Here is a 19926-nt window from a genome sequence, read left to right as displayed (position 1 = left end):
TGCAAGTTTTGGTGGTTGTGGCTGGAGGGAGCTGCTGTCCTTGAAGCATGTGTCAGTTCCCTAACCACCATCAGTCTGGTGCCTGCTGTGGTGCCCTGTCATGCCCTGCTTGGATGTTAGCTGCAGATATAGGGGTACACACATCTCCTGTAGGTATGGTGCTGATGTCGCAGCCTCAAACATCAACAAACACCTCTAAAGTAACTGAATTAAAACTATACAGTCCAGAAGACTTCTGTTCTGCATTTCTCTGTCTCCTTCCATCCTCCTGCTCCTCCACGTGTCCCTAGGCTGGGAAGGAGACACATTCCAACCTCTGCCTACACTGATGGCCTGGGCAGTGTCTCTTTCTGCACAGGTGCTTATTTTCAGGATGCTTGTATCAATCTGGTTATCTCTGAGACCTCATCCCTCTATCAAATTTGCTTGCAAATGGCTAAAGTGATTCTGCCAGAAACTTTTGTTTGTTGATGGTCTCCCACCTGCTTGGCAATATATCCAGTGCCCGGGTTGTGAACCACCTACTGGAGAACATCGCTTGGGCACCTCTGAATGGGATGTGAGATGAACGACTGATTTCACGAGACAACCACAACGACAAGAGGAGACCCATGCAAGCTCTCAGTGACACTCCAATATGATGGACCAGCTAAGAAACAATTAGCTTTAATCTCACTTTATTTCTGAGCAGGGCTGTGCTCAGTAAAGCACTGCTGTATTCAGTAGTTCGTAATGGACACGGGCATCTGCAGCGCTGCTGACTGCTTTTGTTTATAATCACGGTGATTGCAATGAGTACGTTATGAAACAGGACTGACAGGACACTTGAAATAAAATGTCACCAGAGTGATTAAGACCAGGGCAGTTCACAAAATTCCAGCTCATGTGTTCTGAATATTTGAAGGAAATAGCTGGTGAGTAGGGGGAGACGGGGAACGACAAGACACAGCAAAAGCTTCTGGCTGTTTTGTAAGGCTCTGTTAAATATAAATACTTTTTATACTGTTTATTGTAGGCTAGCAGACTTTATCAATTTAAAATATAATGAGAAAGGCAGAAGCCAGGGGACTTGCAAGTACTTCTTGTAGCATTAAGAGATAACAGAGACAATATCTTCACAAAATCTCTTTTATTGCTACAAGGGCAGAAGTGTTGCAACACTGAACTCTCCCTTGCATTGCTGGCATCCATCAGCCTTGTTCAGGCAGCGGCTGAGTTGATAGCAGGCAGTTTGGTCCTAGGTTATTTTGGGTGGGTATGTTTTAGCTGATATTGGTTTGAGTCACCTCTGCACCATTTCCATCATCCCAAGCATCTCCCTCTGGTGTGAGCTTCTTCTCCTTGTCAGTTTGGCATGCAAGCCATGCTTCAGTCCTTCTTAGACCACAAACAGGTACAACGTCACATGCAGCAGCTGGTGATCACCTGCAAGATGTATCATGGGGAATGGCCTTCAAGGAAGAAATTGGTTTTATTTCTTGGATATAATTAAATTTAGTGGGAAGAAAAATCAACACACTAGATGGGGGGAAAAAAAAAAAAAGTAGCTTAAAATATCAAATATATTACTGAAATCTGCAGTTGTACATAATCTTGAAGTTCTCTGCAAGCCCAGGTAGATAGTTGTGAAGTTGCAGAAGAGGAAACCAACTTGCAGTCTCTGGTTCAGTCTCGATCTTACATACACCTGTGAATATCTTCAAATATTTTTCTCCTGATTGGTAGCAGCATTTCCAGGACCAGGCCTGCTTGCGGGGTGAGCCCTGTTCAGTTTTAGCCACTTTAATCCAGGGTGTGATGGCTCCTTTTTCCTGCAGGGCAAATGTTTTGAAACTCTATGTTCTCTTAGGTATTTATTCACTGTCACAGTAAGATTTCTTTGGCCAAGAGGCTATTTAAATCTAGAGTACCCATGAAAATACATACAAATATTTAGAAAAGTTTCCAAATATACTATTAGGGTGAAATGCCATGCATACATATATCATAATGTACTATGAAATGTAAGTAACAATATTCACACTGAGCAAAATCTTCCTATACACATTATATATATATATATATATATATATATGTATATATATTTTTTGCACATGTAAGCAGTACAGTTCTGGATGTCAGTAATTGTTGCAATTAGTGATTTTCACCAAGATGAAATACTAGCAATGACAGGAAATTCATTATTCATTCATATCAGCTTATAAGAATATTTACACTACAGAGCTTCCAATGAAAATTTTATCCCATATTCTGTTTCTCAGCTTTTCCTTTTTTTTTTTTTTTTTTTTGTGTGTGTGTGTGTTTTGTGATGCTGGAGGGAGAAAGGGAATATCAGTGTGGGTACTTGTCCATACTAAACTTCTGTACCTGAAATTAATGTTTTTGGAAAAGTCTGCAGGCCTCCATTCCCAGTGAAACCACCCATAATTAAAGGCAATCCCACAAATGCTGATGATGTTAGTGCAGCGCAGAGACAAAACTCAGATCCTCACACTTCCAAGACCAAAATTTGCCCTCCATGTTCAAGAGTCACTAATTTCCTTTTAACTTTATTTGTTTCAGGTGCTCAACCTGTTCCTTGCCTTGCTGCTGAGCTCTTTCAGCGCTGACAACCTTTCGGCACCAGATGAGGATGGAGAGATGAACAACCTGCAGCTTGCTTTTGCTCGGATCAACAGGGGTCTTCAGTACGTGAAACGCACGACGTGGGATTTTTGCTGCAATGTCCTCCGGCATCCCAAGACCACAGCTGAAAAGAAGGCAATGATGAAGCTTGCTGCCCAGAATACAGGTGCCCTGAACAACTGCGTGAACAGTCACACAACTGCTGAGTTTGGCAAAGACATGGAGAATCACAAAGAGAACCACACTGAGGATGGGATGAATAAAAATGGGGATAAACACCTGGGAATTACAGATAATGATGATTTCATGACCAATCCTGACCTGTCCATTTGTGTTCCTATTGCTGTGGGAGAGTCTGATATTGAGGAGGAAGATGAGGAGCAGAGCACGTTTACAGAAATGGAGCAGGTAGGCAATGAAAATGTTTGTTAGCTGCATCTTATTAAGATGGCTTTTGTTCCCACCCTTGCTCTGGATCCATGGCTCATAATGCAAATGTGCTATAGCCTAATCCTGCCTTTGATATGTTGTTAACTTTAGAGGAAGTTACACCTGCATATCCAAGAGCAAAATTCAGTCTCCAACAAGAGGCATTCCCTTCCTTTGCATTATTTGTGCTTGTTGATATTAATTCTTCTAACAAGAGCAATTAAACCCTTTCTCACACAGGAGCCTGTTTTTCTTTCAGCTGAATCATGGGAATAGTACAGAACAAACCTTAAGTTCCTCTGACTCTGACAGGGCATTTTCTTGGTGTACAGTACTGGGGAATGGCTTGGTTTGATTTGGGTAACAGGAATCCAGGGCCAGATATTTCTGTTAAATAAATCTAGGCAGAGTCTGGTAAGACATTGTGCCAGAAGAAGTGAGAAGATACGGAGTCATATGTATCCAGACAGGGAAAAAAAAGTTATTTACCTGTTCTTTGGTGTTCTCACATTTTATCGTTCCCAAGAGCTCTCAGTAATAATGGCGAAAACTTGTGTGTGGTTTGAAATGTTGGTGTAAAATGGAGAAGAAAAATCTTTATGGGAATGGTTTTCCTTCTGTCCTCCCCCCTTAACATATATAGTTAATGTGGATCCCTTACTCCTGTGGTGTCAGTGAAGATGTGTGACATTCAGCAGGCTCTGGATCAAAGCTCTCGTTTCAGATTGAGTTGTCAGGAGGAATCCCCCATCTCCTGGTCGAAGGGAAGAAAGATCTGAAGTACAGGAGTCCTTAGAGAAGGGATGTCCTAAAAAAAAAAGCCCTGAGGAAGGACTCTGTGCCAGGGAGGCAGGCACAAATAGGCTGTTAAATGTTAATTTCTGCTACTTCACTGAGGAAATCTCTTGGGTGCTGGTGCATCTGCTCACCAGCAGGTCTTAGGCATTGAGGGAGCGTGAGGGCAAGGGGTCGGAAAACTCTATCGGCAAGCCCCACTGTCTGAACAGACTTCTAGGGAGAAATTTAAAAAAAAAAAAAAAAAAGTATGAAAATTTTGGCAAACAATTTTAGGGACTATTTCGTATCTTTTTTTTTTTTTTTAAAAAAAAAAAAAGGAATACATTTATGAAAATGATCTGTGGATCAGTGTTGGTGGCACATGATAACCCACAAAGCTGACTACGTCATTGGGGCTTTTTGTGGGGTAGCTGTATGCTCAGTGAGTGACAAGTTTCCAGTGAGGTCCTGTCCATTGCTTCCCTCTTCTCACCGAACATAAAGCAGGACTTCCTAAAATCATTTGGGGCATGAGTTGGATTAATTCTAGGGATAATATATGTTTTTTCTTTGAAGCCTTTTCCTATTCCCAGGATTGTATTAGTTAAACCTACAAGAGGAGAACACTTGAAAAGTGAAATATACAGTAGAATTAGCTAATCTGCCAATACTGACTAAGATAAATATGTATCATAGCACGTAAGTGTGTTTAATTCAGGATTTTTTTTGTTTGACCTTTTTTTATACACACATTTCTACTACATCTGGCAGAGGGTCACAATTGTAAAAATTCTCACCCTTTTAATTACAAGGCAGAGAAAAGTTTGTTGCAACTTTGCACGTAAGTGTCCGTGGGGGCTGGAAGCATGAGTGTGTTCATCTGCACACACATGTGTATGGTGTGTCACTGCACCCCACCTTGCTCAAGGTAAACAAGTGGTCACAATTGCAAGCTAAACTGTAGCATGGAGCATGGACGATTTGGGAAATTTACAGCTTATAGTACATTAAAAATATAGAAATGTGGACTTCTGTTTAACTGCACAATGTGTCCATGTGGGTGTGTAGGCATGGGACAGATGGAAGTCCGTTTTGTGCTGTATAGAAAGTAAATGTGGAATTGCAGGTTTAGGGAGATCTATTACAGTCATGAAAGAACAAATTGATATAGAAAAACAGTCGTTTTCATGAAATAGAACATAATAAATAATAATGGATCTAAAAATATTAAGGAAACTTTTTCAAATGGTTCCATTTATATGGAAGTGTCATCATATATAACATAAACATTGAGGATTCCAAGTGAAAAAAAACTGGAAGAAACAAACCAAATAGGAGAAACAAACCAAAGTACTAAGTTTGCACACTGCATCATTTTGTGAAATGTTCAATAAATATTAGGTTAGCATTGTCGCATTGCCATGAAATATTTGGATTTTAGTGAAACAATGTAGTTCACTGCTAGCATGTGAATGACGTAGAAGGAAAGGGGTTGAGAAATATATTCATTAGCTTTGTCACCAGTGTTTTACAGGCTTTGATGAGCAGCTGCTGCAGGTCACTGCTGTTCCCTGGTGCGTAGCCCCGATCAATGGTGTTCAACCTTTGTCTGCAGAGCTTAGGGGACTACTCCTGGAAGGGTCCCAACAAGAAGCGAGTTCACATGTCCAGCACTTGCTTTTGTCAAATGTCTAGTGAGGAAAATATGTGCACGTGAGAGGGCTCCAGTTCAAAGACTCAAGTTCTATTGGCATAATAAATAAAAATAGGAAGAAGCTCGACAGCAGAACACATAATTGCAGGACAATCTTTGCGTTTGTTTTCCTGCAAGACCCTAATAAATTTGCACAGCTGTAAATGTCTCAATAAGGAGAAGAGCCGTGGAGAAACATTCTCTGAAAGACCTGTCATTTTCAGTGGTGCCCGTTCAAAAGACATACGTACGATCTCTGCACTCACAAATAAATAGAATCCCTTTATCAACACATAGGTTATTGCAGAAGCATCTATTGCAGCTAGAGGTCAATATTAAATCCCAGCTCCTTGAATGCATTATTGTGGCTATTACAATGTGCAAGCTTTTGTATCAAGGGCACAGAGGGTTAAAATTCCCTGCTTTTTATCAGAAGCCTTTATCCTGTGAGCCCATCTCTGCAGTGGTTCTTACCTCCTTCCTTCAGAATGGTCACGATAACCATAGAGAGAGAGCTCTCAAAGGAAAAACAATGTGAACAAAAGCAAAATTTACATGATTGCACTGAAAGGGCACAACTGTGGTGAGGTATCTTTTTGTGTAGAGGGCATCATACAGAAATTAAACAAGAACTACCAAGGGTACGTTAAACATTCAAATCTATTCTAACTTTCCCCTAATTATAATCCATATTTTTACATATTTAAATATTTTAGCATGTACAAAGAGGATGTGCATGTAGATTTACTGCTGGGGAGAAGAAAATGTACCCTGCTTCACTTTAAAGTTGTGGGCTGACCTGGAATTTGGCAGTCCTTTGGCAATATTGCCAGAACCTGCCTTCCTCCTCATGCATGTAGATTTTGGTGCAACTGCATGGGTAAAGAGGCAAAAAGAAATGTATGGAAAGGGAATATATTCATTGCATGCTTCTCAAGTGTGTGGCTAGGTGAACCTACACAGTCCTTACATGTCCTTCCCATTTGCTTTGTCAGCTGAACATCCAGGGCCATATTCTGAGGCTAAAAAGGAAGGGAGGTCGGTCTCCAGAAGAACCACAAAACTTTTGATCCCAATGAGATATTTCAGGGTGAGGATCAGTTCAGTTTACAGCTCCTGTACCAGTGCTTGTCTCTCTGGGGGTCATAAGCCGTTTTAGCTAAGACAAATGACCCCCACAGTGTTAGATGAAGCAGTTTGAAATTTCGGGTGATGAGAAACCCTTAGAAATGTCTACATTTACATTTCAACTTCCATTTCTATCATAAAATCTTACTGGCAACAACCATATTTCCCAAAGCTACCCATTTTTGGCACTGTCATCTAGAGGGTTCCGGAGGAGAGAGCCCACCTGATGGCTTTCTTTGATTCCTGAGATGTAAGTGAGATGCTCTGCCAGCTCTGAGAGCCAAGAGACACATGCCTATAGCTCACACATACGGTGAAAGGATCAGGAAGAAGAGGTGAGCAATAAAAGTCAGCGCAGGTGTGAGAAGAGGCGGAAGAGAGTAAGACTGAGAAAGGAAACTGCCTTCCATTTTTCGACTTTTTTGAGATGTATAATTTTAAATATGGGTTGTCCTAGCAGGGAAACAACTCCCAAAAGCTCAGCAGCAACCACAGCAACAGTTTGCATCTTCTCAAGGTTCTTTTGGGTTCTCACTTTGGCTTCCTAAGTAATTAAAATTTGGAAATTGTCAAATTGTCGTCTTCAGTTTCCGTAGCATTCCTATGATTGCTTAAAAAGATCATCTTTTCATAGGCAACATCAAACTTCAGGCTCTTACAGGAGTAAGGAACGCTTTGTGGGACAGTAAGGTGATAGGACAATTCAGTGTGCGATCCACCTGACACGGGGATCCTACCAGAACTCACCTGCAGTTTTACTGCATTGAAAGTTCCAGACATCAGAGGGGTTTGTGCCATTTACATTAGATAAATAAAGTCTTCAAACTTCCTTCTTCATTACTGCTTATCCCGCAAGGTGCCCACAGCTATAGCCCAGAACGGTGTGTGCCTTTGCCACAGCAATATCACTTTGTGGTTCAGAAAAAAAAAAAAAAACACACCATGACAGACTAAAAGGAGGTTCCAGATGAGTAATGCCAGGCTGACATCCTGAATCAGTCCCCAAAGCACAGTGTCCTGCACTTACACCATGGAACTCCATCTTGTTTCTATTACCCCAAGCCTCAAGGACATGCGTGTCTTTCTTCAAGGTGTTTGGATCATTGTCTGCATTGACGAGGTCCTCCAGTCAGCAAATGTCATTAGCACAATGTCAGAAAATGGCTCTAAACTTTGCTTGTTGTTTGAGTCAGCCCGGTAGGGCTGTTATTGCCTTCTCCTCTTTCTTAAATTTAACTGCAGCATGTGTTGCCTTACTCTGACTACTGCCCTCAATCTATCTATGGCATGCTACTGAGAAGAAAATCTATGATGCCGCAGTAGCTAGTGGCTCATGGCCACATTTGCCCCCTCTGCTGTGACAGAACCAGGCATGGATGCTGCTTTCTGCAGAGATAACACCTCTGCATTTCCCCATGCGGTGCAGTGCCGAGCCAGCAGCACTTGCCTGCTTGTCTCCAGAAAATGCCATTATTGATTTGTTCCGATGGAGTGGCTAATTGGGTCATATGGAAAGTGCTCACTGCCTGCTGCTGGGATGAAGAAGCGCTTTGCAGCTCCTTCCCCGTTCCTCGACACCAGGCACACACGCTGAGGTTCACAGCGGCCAGGTCCCAGCTCCCACCGTGGCTGATTTGTGCCATCTGAGTCTGCAAAGATGCTCGAGAGCTGCCCCTTCCCAATGCCCGAGGCTTTCCCCTGGATGTGGAAATCCTTAAACGGCAGGGAGTTATTGCCTGCTGGGGTTCACCTTCATGACCTGGCAGGGAATGTTGCCTGTGGGAAGGGGAAGGTTTTTTCCATCACCCCTCAGGGTTTCCTGGTGGAAATGATTTTTCTCAGTGAGGGATGCACATTGCCTGGATTTTGCACACCCAACAAATATTTGTAATTCCACAAAAATCACTTTCTTGGCTTGGGCTCTGTCAAATGCATCTCCCAGGAAAATCAGTTTTCCAGGCTTTAGATAAGTTCCTACCTCCATACGTGCCAATGACAGAGTTGGCCATGACCACAGTCTCTATTTGGTGGTACAGCTCCTATATTGCTCTGAACTGGATCAAATCCCCAAGCTTTTCTTCTCTTTTTCCCCATTTTTTCAGTATTACCGACTTAATTTGATTTCACTTGACAAGGTGAAACTGTTTCAGATGGCTTTTTTTTTCATGTTTCTACCAGTAAGAGATTAATAGTTTTGAGGGCAGAGAGGACCGTTGGGATCATCAAGTTTTAGTTTTCTCATAGCACAGAGTCAAGGACTTCAAGCAATAATTTGTACTCAGAGCCTGTAAGTTTATTTTCACTGTGATACATCATTTGTGAGATAGAGGAGGGAATTAAATGTCTCAGGTAACAGAGACTTCACCATGAACATCTGGACCCACATCTGTTCCTTTGCAATCATTGGATACTTAACTGTACAACTTCTGTACAGTACAGACCTGTTCCTAAACTGATATGAATTCTGTAAAAGTCAGTAGAATTATTCCAGGTTGACATTAGTGGAGCTGAAATTACTGATAATTGCCCTAAAAATGCCATTGCATAAAGATTTTGGTATAAATTGTTTGTGACGATACCTTACTCTCCTGATAATTCGAACGTCGATAAATCAGAGATACCATGAAGTCATATGTTTATTTGACAAGGTACATTAATTTCAGCCTTTTACTGCAGGAAATATCGTTTATTGTCAGGAAATGTAATGCCTTTTCAAGCAATATTTATATCCCTGCTGTTTTCCGTTACAGTCCTAGGGACAAATTTTCTTTTAGTACAACTAGATGAAATACCTTCGAAGTCAGTCGATGACTCCCCAGTTTATACCGGGAGGAGAATGAACCCACGTGTACACATGCACAGTGTGCAGTAAATCTTGCAGCAGTCTGCGTGTCAGCTTTATTTGGGACAATATTTTTCTGACCATTAAGTAAGACAGCAAGCGTTGGTTGTTGTTGTTATTAGATCCAGTTTGCCTGATTTTCTCTCTCTTTGAAAGTGTATGGTTTGGTTTGCATTTCCTGAAAAGTGTGTAGAACTCATTTATTTTCTTTTTTCGTATTTTTAGCAATAAAATAAAATGTTTCTGTATTTATCACCTTGGGAAGAATAGCAGCAAGGCCATTAAAAAGAAAAGGGGAAAAAAAAAAAAAGGACTGTAAATCACAGCAGCAGATTTAAAGCACCTCTATTTTGTCTTTGCTTTTACATGTAGAACGGCATTTATATTTATTTCATTTCAGTACAATAGGGCAGAACAAGACTCAGTGTCAGATCTCTCTGCTGACGTGATCACAGCAGTCACACCATGTATAAAGGTTTTAGGGTGCTTATCCAGTAGACACGGTGCCCAGGAAATATGTTTGTCTACAGCATAGTGCCTAAGGTCCAGGAAACACAGTGAGCTGATAGGAGAAAGAAAGAGGAAAAAAAAATAAAAAGAAAAGAAAAGCCTGGCATTGAGCGAGCCGATATCAGGCGTAGCGGACTTGTCAACATGCATTTGGACAAGAGCCCAGACCAGGGACCATGCGTCAGTCACAGCCTACCGGGTGCCATTTCCCAGGATCCATGTCCCTCCCCGGAGCACAATGCTGCCCAGAAATGAGCATTTCTTGCTGTTTCTGCCTTTGGTAAGGAAAATGCCAATGTTTAGCATTTCGGACAAAATGAACAGCAGCCAGTTCTCGAACAGCTCCTGTGCCAAGGGGAGACAGAGGGTGTGCGTGTTCAAGGGGCATGAGGGCTTGACATTACTCCCCTCAATAATGGTCCAAAATAACAACATTTAAAATAATGGCATCTGAAAGTCTGACAGTTATTCTGTGGCTATTGCCTGTATTAAAATAAGTCTTTCTTAATGATCAAAACATTACCGCCTTGTTTGGGTGAAAGGACCCGTAGTATGTCAGACACTCTCTCAAAGCACGCTGCACTTTGAGGCAAACTTCCAAAATTTAAGCTTCAATCAGAGGAGCCCATTAGTTTGAGTTCTTCGTATTATACTGTGGAGAGATCCCAATTACCAAAAGAAACATAAAGTAGAGTGTGATTAAACTTCAAAATGCAATTTAGCAGAAGGTATTAGCTTGAACTCTGAACAATGAACACTTATGAAACACTTTCACTGCCTATTTAAGCCTATTGAATTGATAACAAGCTAAATTAACTTTGGCAGTCCATCTTTTTGCCAAGTTCTCCCACTTAAACCAATTTTAAGACTGAACCCTTGGAATAATGAATCAATGCTTTATTATGGGCAATGTGTTGCCCAGTGTGGGAAACGATCTCAGGCCAGCCAGGACCACACCATTAGAAATAATGTGCACTGCTCCTCCAGGGCCAGAGTTCAAACACGTAAAATGTTCTGGATCAATTCGAGAAGGACCACTGTGAAAGTGCCCTTTTCTTCTTCAGAGGAAGGCATTTGGCAAAGCACCCAGGGTTGGTGCAGAGAGCAGCACTTGGTGGCTGCACGATGTTTGTCAGGGGAAAAAGTTCACATTTATTCAAAATTAAAAAAAAAAAAAAATCCAGGAGGGGCTGGCAATGTGTGTGTATACATATATGTATATACGTATATGCATACATTATATATATAAACACATTATATTGGAGTGTGTGTGTACATATATATATATGCGTATATACATACACACATGCCAAGATGGGTTGGTACCAGAGGAGTTTTTGCTGTTAACACTCTCTGCTGTGGTTTCTGGCCAGCCTTAGCCACTCTGAATTTTAAGGCCCAGATTCTGGTATTTTTATCCAGCTGCATATTCACAGATACTTTTTTTTTTTTTTTTTTTTAAAACAAGTTCTCATCTTTGCTTCCAAATAGCCTACAAATTTCAGGGAATAAAGCTGTTTTATAGGTCCACTAGGAGGACAAGTCCTGTGTTTAGCTACAGAGGTGTAAGTTCAAACTACAGTGGTGTTCACTCTGACAGATGACAACACAAAAATTCCTTGGGAGCTGTGAACATCCAAACTAAAGACAGAATTTCATCTACCAGTACAGTCACCTGGAGCTGGGCAACAGGCTTGCATTATATCTGATCTCTCAGACTGCTGTATCTAACCTGTTTTGTCTGCGTTGCTCTCTGCACGCCTCTGCTAGTGGTTTTGCTTTTAATAAATGAGGTTCCTGTAAAGGCTGTGTCATCAAGAAAAAGAAAAGAAAAAAAAAAAAAAACACAGATGGAATTACATGGGAAATATGAGCAGGACTTTCTCATTCTGATGATGTTTTATGACTGAGTTTGCATCAGATTGTGACTGGCTTTTGCACAGGTGAATGGTGAGAGGAAAGGCTGGGAGGGGGAGATAAGGACTGAAAAGCTGGGCAAAAATCAGAGGCTAAGTTAGTCTGATGTGCAGTTGTTGTTGTTGGAGAGATAGAGCTGGTGGTGTAAGATGGAGAGTGGGGATGCCCCCTCATATCACCAGGTTTAGATGTTTCTCTTTCCTGCTTTCATACCCATCCACCCTTGCTGATGAATTTGCAGCCCCTAAATTTTGTACACGCTTCGTGTGCTGCAAACTCAAGGTAGGACTTCAGGCACTTCACATCAGCATCACAAATGCTGGCGTCTGCTAATGAAACGTGCTTTTAAAGTGCCACATGAGTCCTGTCCCTAGTGCTATGCTCTGATATTGCTCCTGGTTTTCCTCTGATTTTTCATTAAACTGAGCAGTAGCCACCCTGCTTTGCAGAAGTAATTCCTCGAATGGGGGTAGAGAGATTCCTGAACATGCGCGCTTAAAATTGACAGCTGTGTGGCAGCCCTCCTTTCTTCCTAGCAGAGTAAGTGATATTAATCTTCCCCATCTCATATTAAGGAAGCAAGGGGATTTTCCTGATGTATTTGGTGCTTTTTCTTCACATGCTGAACGTGCAGAAAGATAAATCCACCGATTTTATTGGTGCTACAAGGATTTATATTTATTCATGAGAGGGGAACCAGGATCATAAATGATGGTAGCAAACCCCACCATTTGTTTCCCTGGATCGAGGCTATTTATTTCTCTCCCATTTTAGCCCCGACTGTTGAAGGCTTTTCAGACAGAGTGAATTCAGCATATCTGAGAGCTGTCAGCTTGACAGCTCTGCTGACTGTAGCCTCCTGTTGACTCTACACATGAAACAGGTGCTGCCCTGGCAGTAAGGCAAGCTCACTGCTTTTCAGCAGCACTCCAATCTGCTCGCCTCTCCCCTTGTGCAGAGGTAGGATGCAAACAGTTTGGTTTTCACACTCGTTTACTCCTTGGCTTCTCTGCACAGGAAGGGTGCCAGTTACTCGATGCAAACTGTTGCCCAGAAAGGATGCCAATAGCTACCAGGCACAGCAATTTTGTGAAATCCATAGCTGTCTGCAAGGAGGAACATAAACACCAACAGTTACTTCCCAGAGTAAACAACCCTCTCGTAACTACACGTGTTTCTCCACTGAGCTGGGTTTGCTCTACGTGAAAAACTCCTCAGGCTCCTAATATTGTATTTCATATCCCTGAACCGGCCATCGGAAGGTTTGCAGGTTAAAATATGTTCTTGACTATCTGAGGACTAATTGTTACTGTACTGAGTGGCATTTCTTGAGCAGGCTGTGTCATAGTGTTGGTCATCTCCAAATGGCTAAAGCAGAGATGCCTCTGCTGCCAGCATCCTTGACTGCGAGTGGTTCTTCCTGCAATGAGCAATGTCCAAAACTCATCTTCAGGGTGCCAGAGGGATGCATGAGCCTGGTGGGGAGCAGAGAAAACACATAGGATTGTTGTTTCCCATTGCACCATGGACTGAGTAAAGGGCAGTTCGTATTTGCACTGTCCCAGCAGCGTTAGGCGATACCCTGCCCACCTCATAAAATAAGTTGAATTAACTTCATCCTGCACCTCCTTCATCTGTGCCCGCTGGATCAGCAGTGACATTTGCAAGTGATGAGGGCTCTAGCCCAGTCCCCAGTCCTTACCTCCCCCGCTTGCAGGGAGAGGAAGCTTCCTGCTATCAAAGGCTTTGCACGTCTTCTTTCCCATGACAGCCGTGCCTGGGGAATCAGGGAACAAATGCTCCGAGCTGGGGTCATGATCTAGGTAGTGAGTGAAGTGTCAGGAGAGCCCATCCGAGCAGATCCCCATGTGAGAGACAGGCCTGGGGATCATCTTTCTAAATTTGTTTGCACAGGATGGAAAAAAATGATATTTCCATGGGGAAGGAATAAAGCGAATCTGCGCCGATGACAGGTATTTGTCCTGGTTTGCCAGCAGCAAGTCTTCTTTCCAGAGGAGCGGCATTTGCACTAATCCCCATCTGAGCCCGAAACAATTAGCTGATCCGTGCTTTTCAGAGGCAGGACGTGGTGTGGAGCCTGTGTATTTACTTGTGCCAGCCAACAAGTATGTGGGTCCGTGCACACGCACACTTGGGATGTCACCCAGATCATGCTCTGTTTTCAATCCGGTTGCTGTTTTTGTGGTGCCGCAGCTGACCTGCAGCATGCGAGAGGACAGCGCTTGGTCCAGCCTCCTACACACGATAAACCCTCCTACGGTGCTGGCAGAGCACCTCTTTTAGGGTCCAGAGCCGAGCAGGGGTGAGCAAACTTATGGTTTATCCTCTAAAAGAGCTAATGCCCGTCCCAGGCTCCCAGCCAGCCATTTACAGGCACGAAGTTTTCGTACTGCTGAACGGTTTTACTTTATAAATAGTGAAAACAAGCGAATCAATAAATATTACCATAATGTGTATTGCCTTGGCAACATGGCACTTGATACAAAAATTAAAAACAAATTATATAAACCACCCACGGTGGGGAGCTTTACAGGAGATAAACCTGCTGCCATTGCTGCCAGAAGAGCAAATCATCTGGAAGCAGAGCAGAAGCAAACAGCCCAAAGTTAAACAAAACCCCAGCGAATGCACCCTGCCCCAGGCAGATTCCTGCTGACCCTTGGGCTCTGTGTGCTGGAACTGAGACCCTTCCATCCCCTGGCAGCAGCTCACCAGGGCTGGCATCAGTCATTTGCAAAAACCCAGTTAATTCCCTAACCCTAGTGGATAATTTGCCAGGATATACTCCATCAGTACTAATTAATATTAACTTGTCAGATGCTTGGTACAAGTGTGATTTCTGGGAAGTAGCTGGGGCCGTGTTTCCTGGAGTTTAGTCTCTAGGAAATTGTTCCTAAAATCTTGGTGCCACGGAGAAGGTTTAGCCAGTAAAGAAACGGTGTAAGCTTTGCATCTGACGCTAGCTTAATTATTCAGTGCAATAATTTGCTTAACAACTTGAATATTCGTCAGATCAACTGAGTTACACAGTCTGTTCTCGTACACGGCTTTGTTTCTAATGAATCTGAGTGCACAACCCTTCTGCATAAGTGAACTCGAGATGTCACCCGGGATTGCCTTGCACTTTTAACGTGACACGATTGTTTCTGTTGTTTTAGTGCTATAACTGATACCCCGCCATTAAGATTACGTGGTACTAAGTTGTATGCACATTGCATAAAGGAAAAAAAAACACACAACTTTTTTATGGCTGAGTGCCTTATTGGAGTATTCTGTGCTTTCCATGCTAGCATCTCTCCTGAATATTATAATATTTCCAAAGATGCTCTTTAAAAAGTGCTGCTTTTTGGCAGGGGCTCAGTGATTACGGAATACTCTCCGGCTTGTGAAGATCGGTGCTAAACTGTGCCTAGAAATTGCATGTAATACATTCTCATGCAGGCTTGCACATGCATACTTTAATTTATTAAAGCTAGATTATATTTTAGACCACATGCCCTCTGAAGCAGGAAACAAGTAATTTGATTTTGAATTAATTTGCTAGAAACGCAGAACAACATTTGAAAGGATTGGTACAAACCTGACAGTCCGAAAGTATTTATACAGAGAGAGCAATTTGCTTAACCAACTGCTTCCTTTGTGTCATCTGTTCTCTCAGATAGTTATATTTGGAATAAAGTGTTTTTCTGCTGCTGGTACCTCTTGAGGGACTTCCTGTGGTGATGTGGCTTTAGAACTGAGGCAGGTAGGCTGCGGCTCCCTGGGGAAGGGAAACTCACTTTAATACTTGAATAACGTCGAATGTCACTCAAGCCGAGGGAAAAAAAGAAGGTGGACAAGTGAAAGATAAATAGGTTTAAATAATTACTGTTGAAATCCTGTTATGCTTGTAATTTTTTTCTCAGCATGGAAGTCCTTCTGTAAGCAATTCAGCACAACCCTTTGAAATCAGCTTGAGTTTTATTAATATTTTAGTAGCAGCATTAGTAATGGCATGAACGATGGTAGTGCTGTGATGAGCTGTGGAGTTTTCAGAGCAACCCCTCTTGCAGGTGAATCAATAAAACTGAACTGATTTACACCAGCAGTGAACCTGGGCTCCAGATGCAGGGGCCAACCGTGCAAGCACGCTCTCCTCTGCCATTAGTCCTGGCAGCACTTCTGGAGAGCTCAGAGGCAATAAGCATCGCCCCAGGACGGCGTGGCTGGATTTAACGGCACCACTTGTACTGGCAGGCACTGGGGCCAGTCAGACGTGTTTGCAGGAAAAAATGCTGCTCTGATTCCTCAGCGCATCCCCTTTTAGTGCAGTACTTAAGGATGTGCTCTCCTTTCAACCTGCGGTTAAGTCCTGCTGATATCAGTGGGTGCAAAGTAGTCTGCAGTGCTTTGCTGAACAGGCGCCGCACGCGTTCCCGTGTTTACCTGCAGGTTTTTTTACATCTACTTTTAGATACCTTTTATCTCTTCCTGTGAACTTGGCGTTTTCCTTCCCTTCCATGTGTAGCTTGTCTTCTTGAGGCGAGTTTTTTCCACATCGTTTCAAGCAGCCCTGTGGCAGGGTGCTGGGTGTTGCACCAGTGCCTTTCTCCATCTGTAATGCTGAATATCGCCCAGTCACCTGGCCTCAGAGCACACCCCTCAAGTTGCAAAACAAAACAAAACAAAACAAAACAAAACAAAAAAAAAGCACAACCCCTTGAACCCCTTGTTTGAACTACAAGCCCTCCTCTGTGCCTCTGGTCCTTGGAAGAATCTATGTCACCAAACTGGATGGAAAGTGGAGAACACAAGGAAATTTCCTCCCACAACAACAGCTCAAATATAATAAGCTGGTCTATCTGTAATTTCCAATTTTACAGACAGATATCTTGACACATCCAGTTGCTAAACCTGAAAAATTACAGCATAAGCTTGTGTAATCTTGTTGCTTGCCATTTTTCCTTAAGATGTCGTCCCCTGACAAGTATAGTTCAGGGTATTTTCTCTTCTAGCTGGGGAGTTCTCCATAAGAAATAAGCATGCTATCAAAGAAAAAGAAAATAAACCCATCTAGGATTATTTCCAGCAGGAAAAGCAGCTGCAGCTGAGGGGGCAGCGATGTCAAAGCCCAGGCGCCCGGAGTCAGAACTCTGAGATTTGTGAAGAGTTAAGTGAGTTGCACATGGATAAGCAGTTGAAGGCTGAGCCACCACCTCCAGTAGGGCAAAAAGAGGTAACAGAAACCACTTTCCTACCTGATACTGCATGCAATTCATCACACAAGCTCCATAGTGCATGCCACCAATTTTTGTGGGGGGTTGGGGCTTGGAAAATATATATTTGTCAATTGGCAGGGAAGCAGAAGCACAGTAGGTATTACAGTCTTACTAAAGGATTTTGTTGTTATAAAAATAATTGAAAAGCTTGGAAAATGTGCATTACAAATTAAGATGGGATTTTCTGAGGCTTTGGAAAAAAAAAAATCGGTAATGTTACTGTCTTATTTTAGGAGAAAATGCATGTGTGTTTAGCTCTTGAAAACTAGCTCCAAGAATGGCATCTGCTGACTTGGCAGATCTGTACCTGGGGTTCACTGGAGGGCACCTGTTCTCTGTAGCAGATTAACATTTCTTTTCCTGTTAGCACTATAGACCCAAGAGAGGTTCAAGAATTTAAGTAGATGACATGAAATTACTAATTATACAGTAAGCCTCGAAATCATTCAGTTATTATTGGCCAAACTGTGGATAGCTCTTTTTTTTTTTCCTCAATATGAAGACTACACTGACGTTTATTTTCAATTTCTAGGATTATGTTGTCTTTATAAACATGAATACCAAAAAAGCATCATTTTGTATTTTACGCTGAGTAACTCCAGGTTTTAAATTCCCTGTATCCCACTTGATGACTTGTTGAGATTTTTGTCTCCATTCAGATTTAGTATTTATTGATAGAACATTGCATTTATTATTGAAGAGTGATCTTTGAAATCAGAAACTGGAAGTTTTGAGCCATGTCCTGGGAATTTGGGGAACTCCATAGCAGCTTGAGACTGGAACCAGTGGTAGTCTGGGGAGTTTAAATTAATGAAAGGGAAAGAATGACTTAATATCAACATCACTCCTTTCCTAGTTCTGCTATAAAACTGCCAATGAGCTTGTGCCCAGCAGGAGTGTCCTGGTTTCAGTTAGCACAGAATTAATTTTCTTCCTAGTAGCTGGTGGAATGCTGTGTTTTGGCTTAGGATGAGAAGAGTGCTGATAACACCCCGATGCTTTAATTGTTGCAGAGCAGTGCTTATACTAAGCCAAGGACATCTCAGCCTTTTGCTCTGTCCTGCCAACGGGCAGGCTGGGGGTGCAGTAAGAGCTGGGAGGGGACAGACCCAGGACAGGTGACCCAAACTAGCCAAAGGGGTATTCCATACCATCTGACGTCATGCTAAACAATATATAGGGGTGGCTAGCCGGGGGGAGGGGGCCGGACTGCTCGGGGTTAGGCTGGGCATCGGTCAGCGAGTGGTGAGCAATTGCATTGTGCATCACTTGTTTGTACATACTATTATTACTTTCCTATTATCACCATTGTATTATTATTGTTATTATTTTTATTATTATTTTGTTATTATTATTTTCCTGTCTTATTAAACTGTCTTTATCTCAACTCACGGGCTTCACTTTCCATTTCTCTCCCCCGTCCCAGAGAGGGAGGGGGGAGGGTGAGCGAACGGCTGCGTGGTGTTTAGCTGCCGGCCGGGTTAAACCACGACAAGGAGCAATCCCATGCAGGAATTTTGACAGGTCAATGGAAACAAGGCTGCTGCAGAGCCAGAGCTCACCTTATCCAGGCCTGCTGATTCTTAGTGTCACATGGGGTGGAATTTACTGAACTAAATGTAGACATCTGCATCTAGACTTGTCATCTGAGGCCCCTTTTATAGTCAACAAAGATTGGGAGCAAATATAGTTAGGTAAAAGTGTTTCATCTTCTCCTGAAATCAACATTTAAATTAGGTCAGATGAATCATATTTTAAAGCACCTGTTTCTCTCCAGTGACTATAAAGGGAGCCCAGGGTAACTAGCTGAGCTGTGGCGATCTACACTTAGGTGAGCTAAACTCCACTGATAACCACCCAAAATTCTCTAGCCATGAAGCAGTTCTGTCAGGGACAATCCTCACCAGAATACTTCTTGGCATACTGAGCTTTCATCTTCAGAAAGAAAAGGTCCAGTACTTTAGAGGAAGGAGACTTCAAGCATCTCATATTCCAATCTCAGGGGAAAAAAACAAACAAACAAACAAACAAACAAACAAAATATATATATATATATATATATATATATATATATATATTTACCCAAAAGAAACATTAGATTTTAAACTAATGAGATGAATTACAAGAAGTAGGGATCAGAAGACCATCTCAGGAGTTTTTTTCTCACAGGGGATTTGGTATCCTTCATGTTTAACCATATTTGTAAGATATAAAAATCCTGTTATATTAGCATGAAGGCCTGAGAACTATGTCCTTTCTTAGTGTTATAAATGAAATGTCATGATAAGACAGGAACATTCTAGCTCTGATATATTCAGCAACATCGTGATAAAGAAATAATCCCCATTTCCTCCCTCAACTTTCAAAAGGTCCTGGAACACAAATGTCACCTTTCTATAGTAGACTATAATTGATTCTATTTGTGGCTTCTTAAAGAGAGGTGGAGGAATATGGCAATAATCCAGGGATGACTTGAAATCAAACGGAAGTTCACATGAGGCTATGAATACCAACATGAAAGAGCAAAGCCCAAAGGATGCTATTTTTGAAGGGTAAATCTTGCGTGGACATCACATACTTACAGTCCTTCTGTTCAGAAGTAATCTTTCTGCCGACACAAAAGGACATGATAATCTTTTTGATGAATGCCCAAGAACCCGGGACTAGCCAAATAAAGCCAGCAACTGCAAGGAAGTAACTTAACGGATTTGGTATGCCCAAGAGAC

The 19926-nt window shown here is 42.2% G+C and overlaps 1 protein-coding gene across 2 annotated transcripts in view; it reads left to right on the top strand.

Moving 5' to 3' along the window:
- The window catches only part of SCN5A (sodium voltage-gated channel alpha subunit 5), a 207351-nt gene that overhangs the window by 132789 nt on the left and 54636 nt on the right, over positions 1–19926 (top strand). The window contains exons 17-18 of one of the 2 annotated variants that reach the window (XM_072033864.1): positions 2563–3033; positions 16999–17157. In XM_072033864.1, coding sequence (XP_071889965.1) covers positions 2563–3033; positions 16999–17157 — 630 coding nt within the window. The remainder of the gene's footprint in view (positions 1–2562; positions 3034–16998; positions 17158–19926) is intronic. The other variant, XM_072033865.1, reaches the window with a different exon arrangement.

The sequence above is a fragment of the Anas platyrhynchos genome, chromosome 2, assembly GCF_047663525.1.
Source record: "Anas platyrhynchos isolate ZD024472 breed Pekin duck chromosome 2, IASCAAS_PekinDuck_T2T, whole genome shotgun sequence".
NCBI lineage: Eukaryota > Metazoa > Chordata > Aves > Anseriformes > Anatidae > Anas > Anas platyrhynchos.
This window is presented reverse-complemented; position numbering and strand designations above follow the sequence as displayed.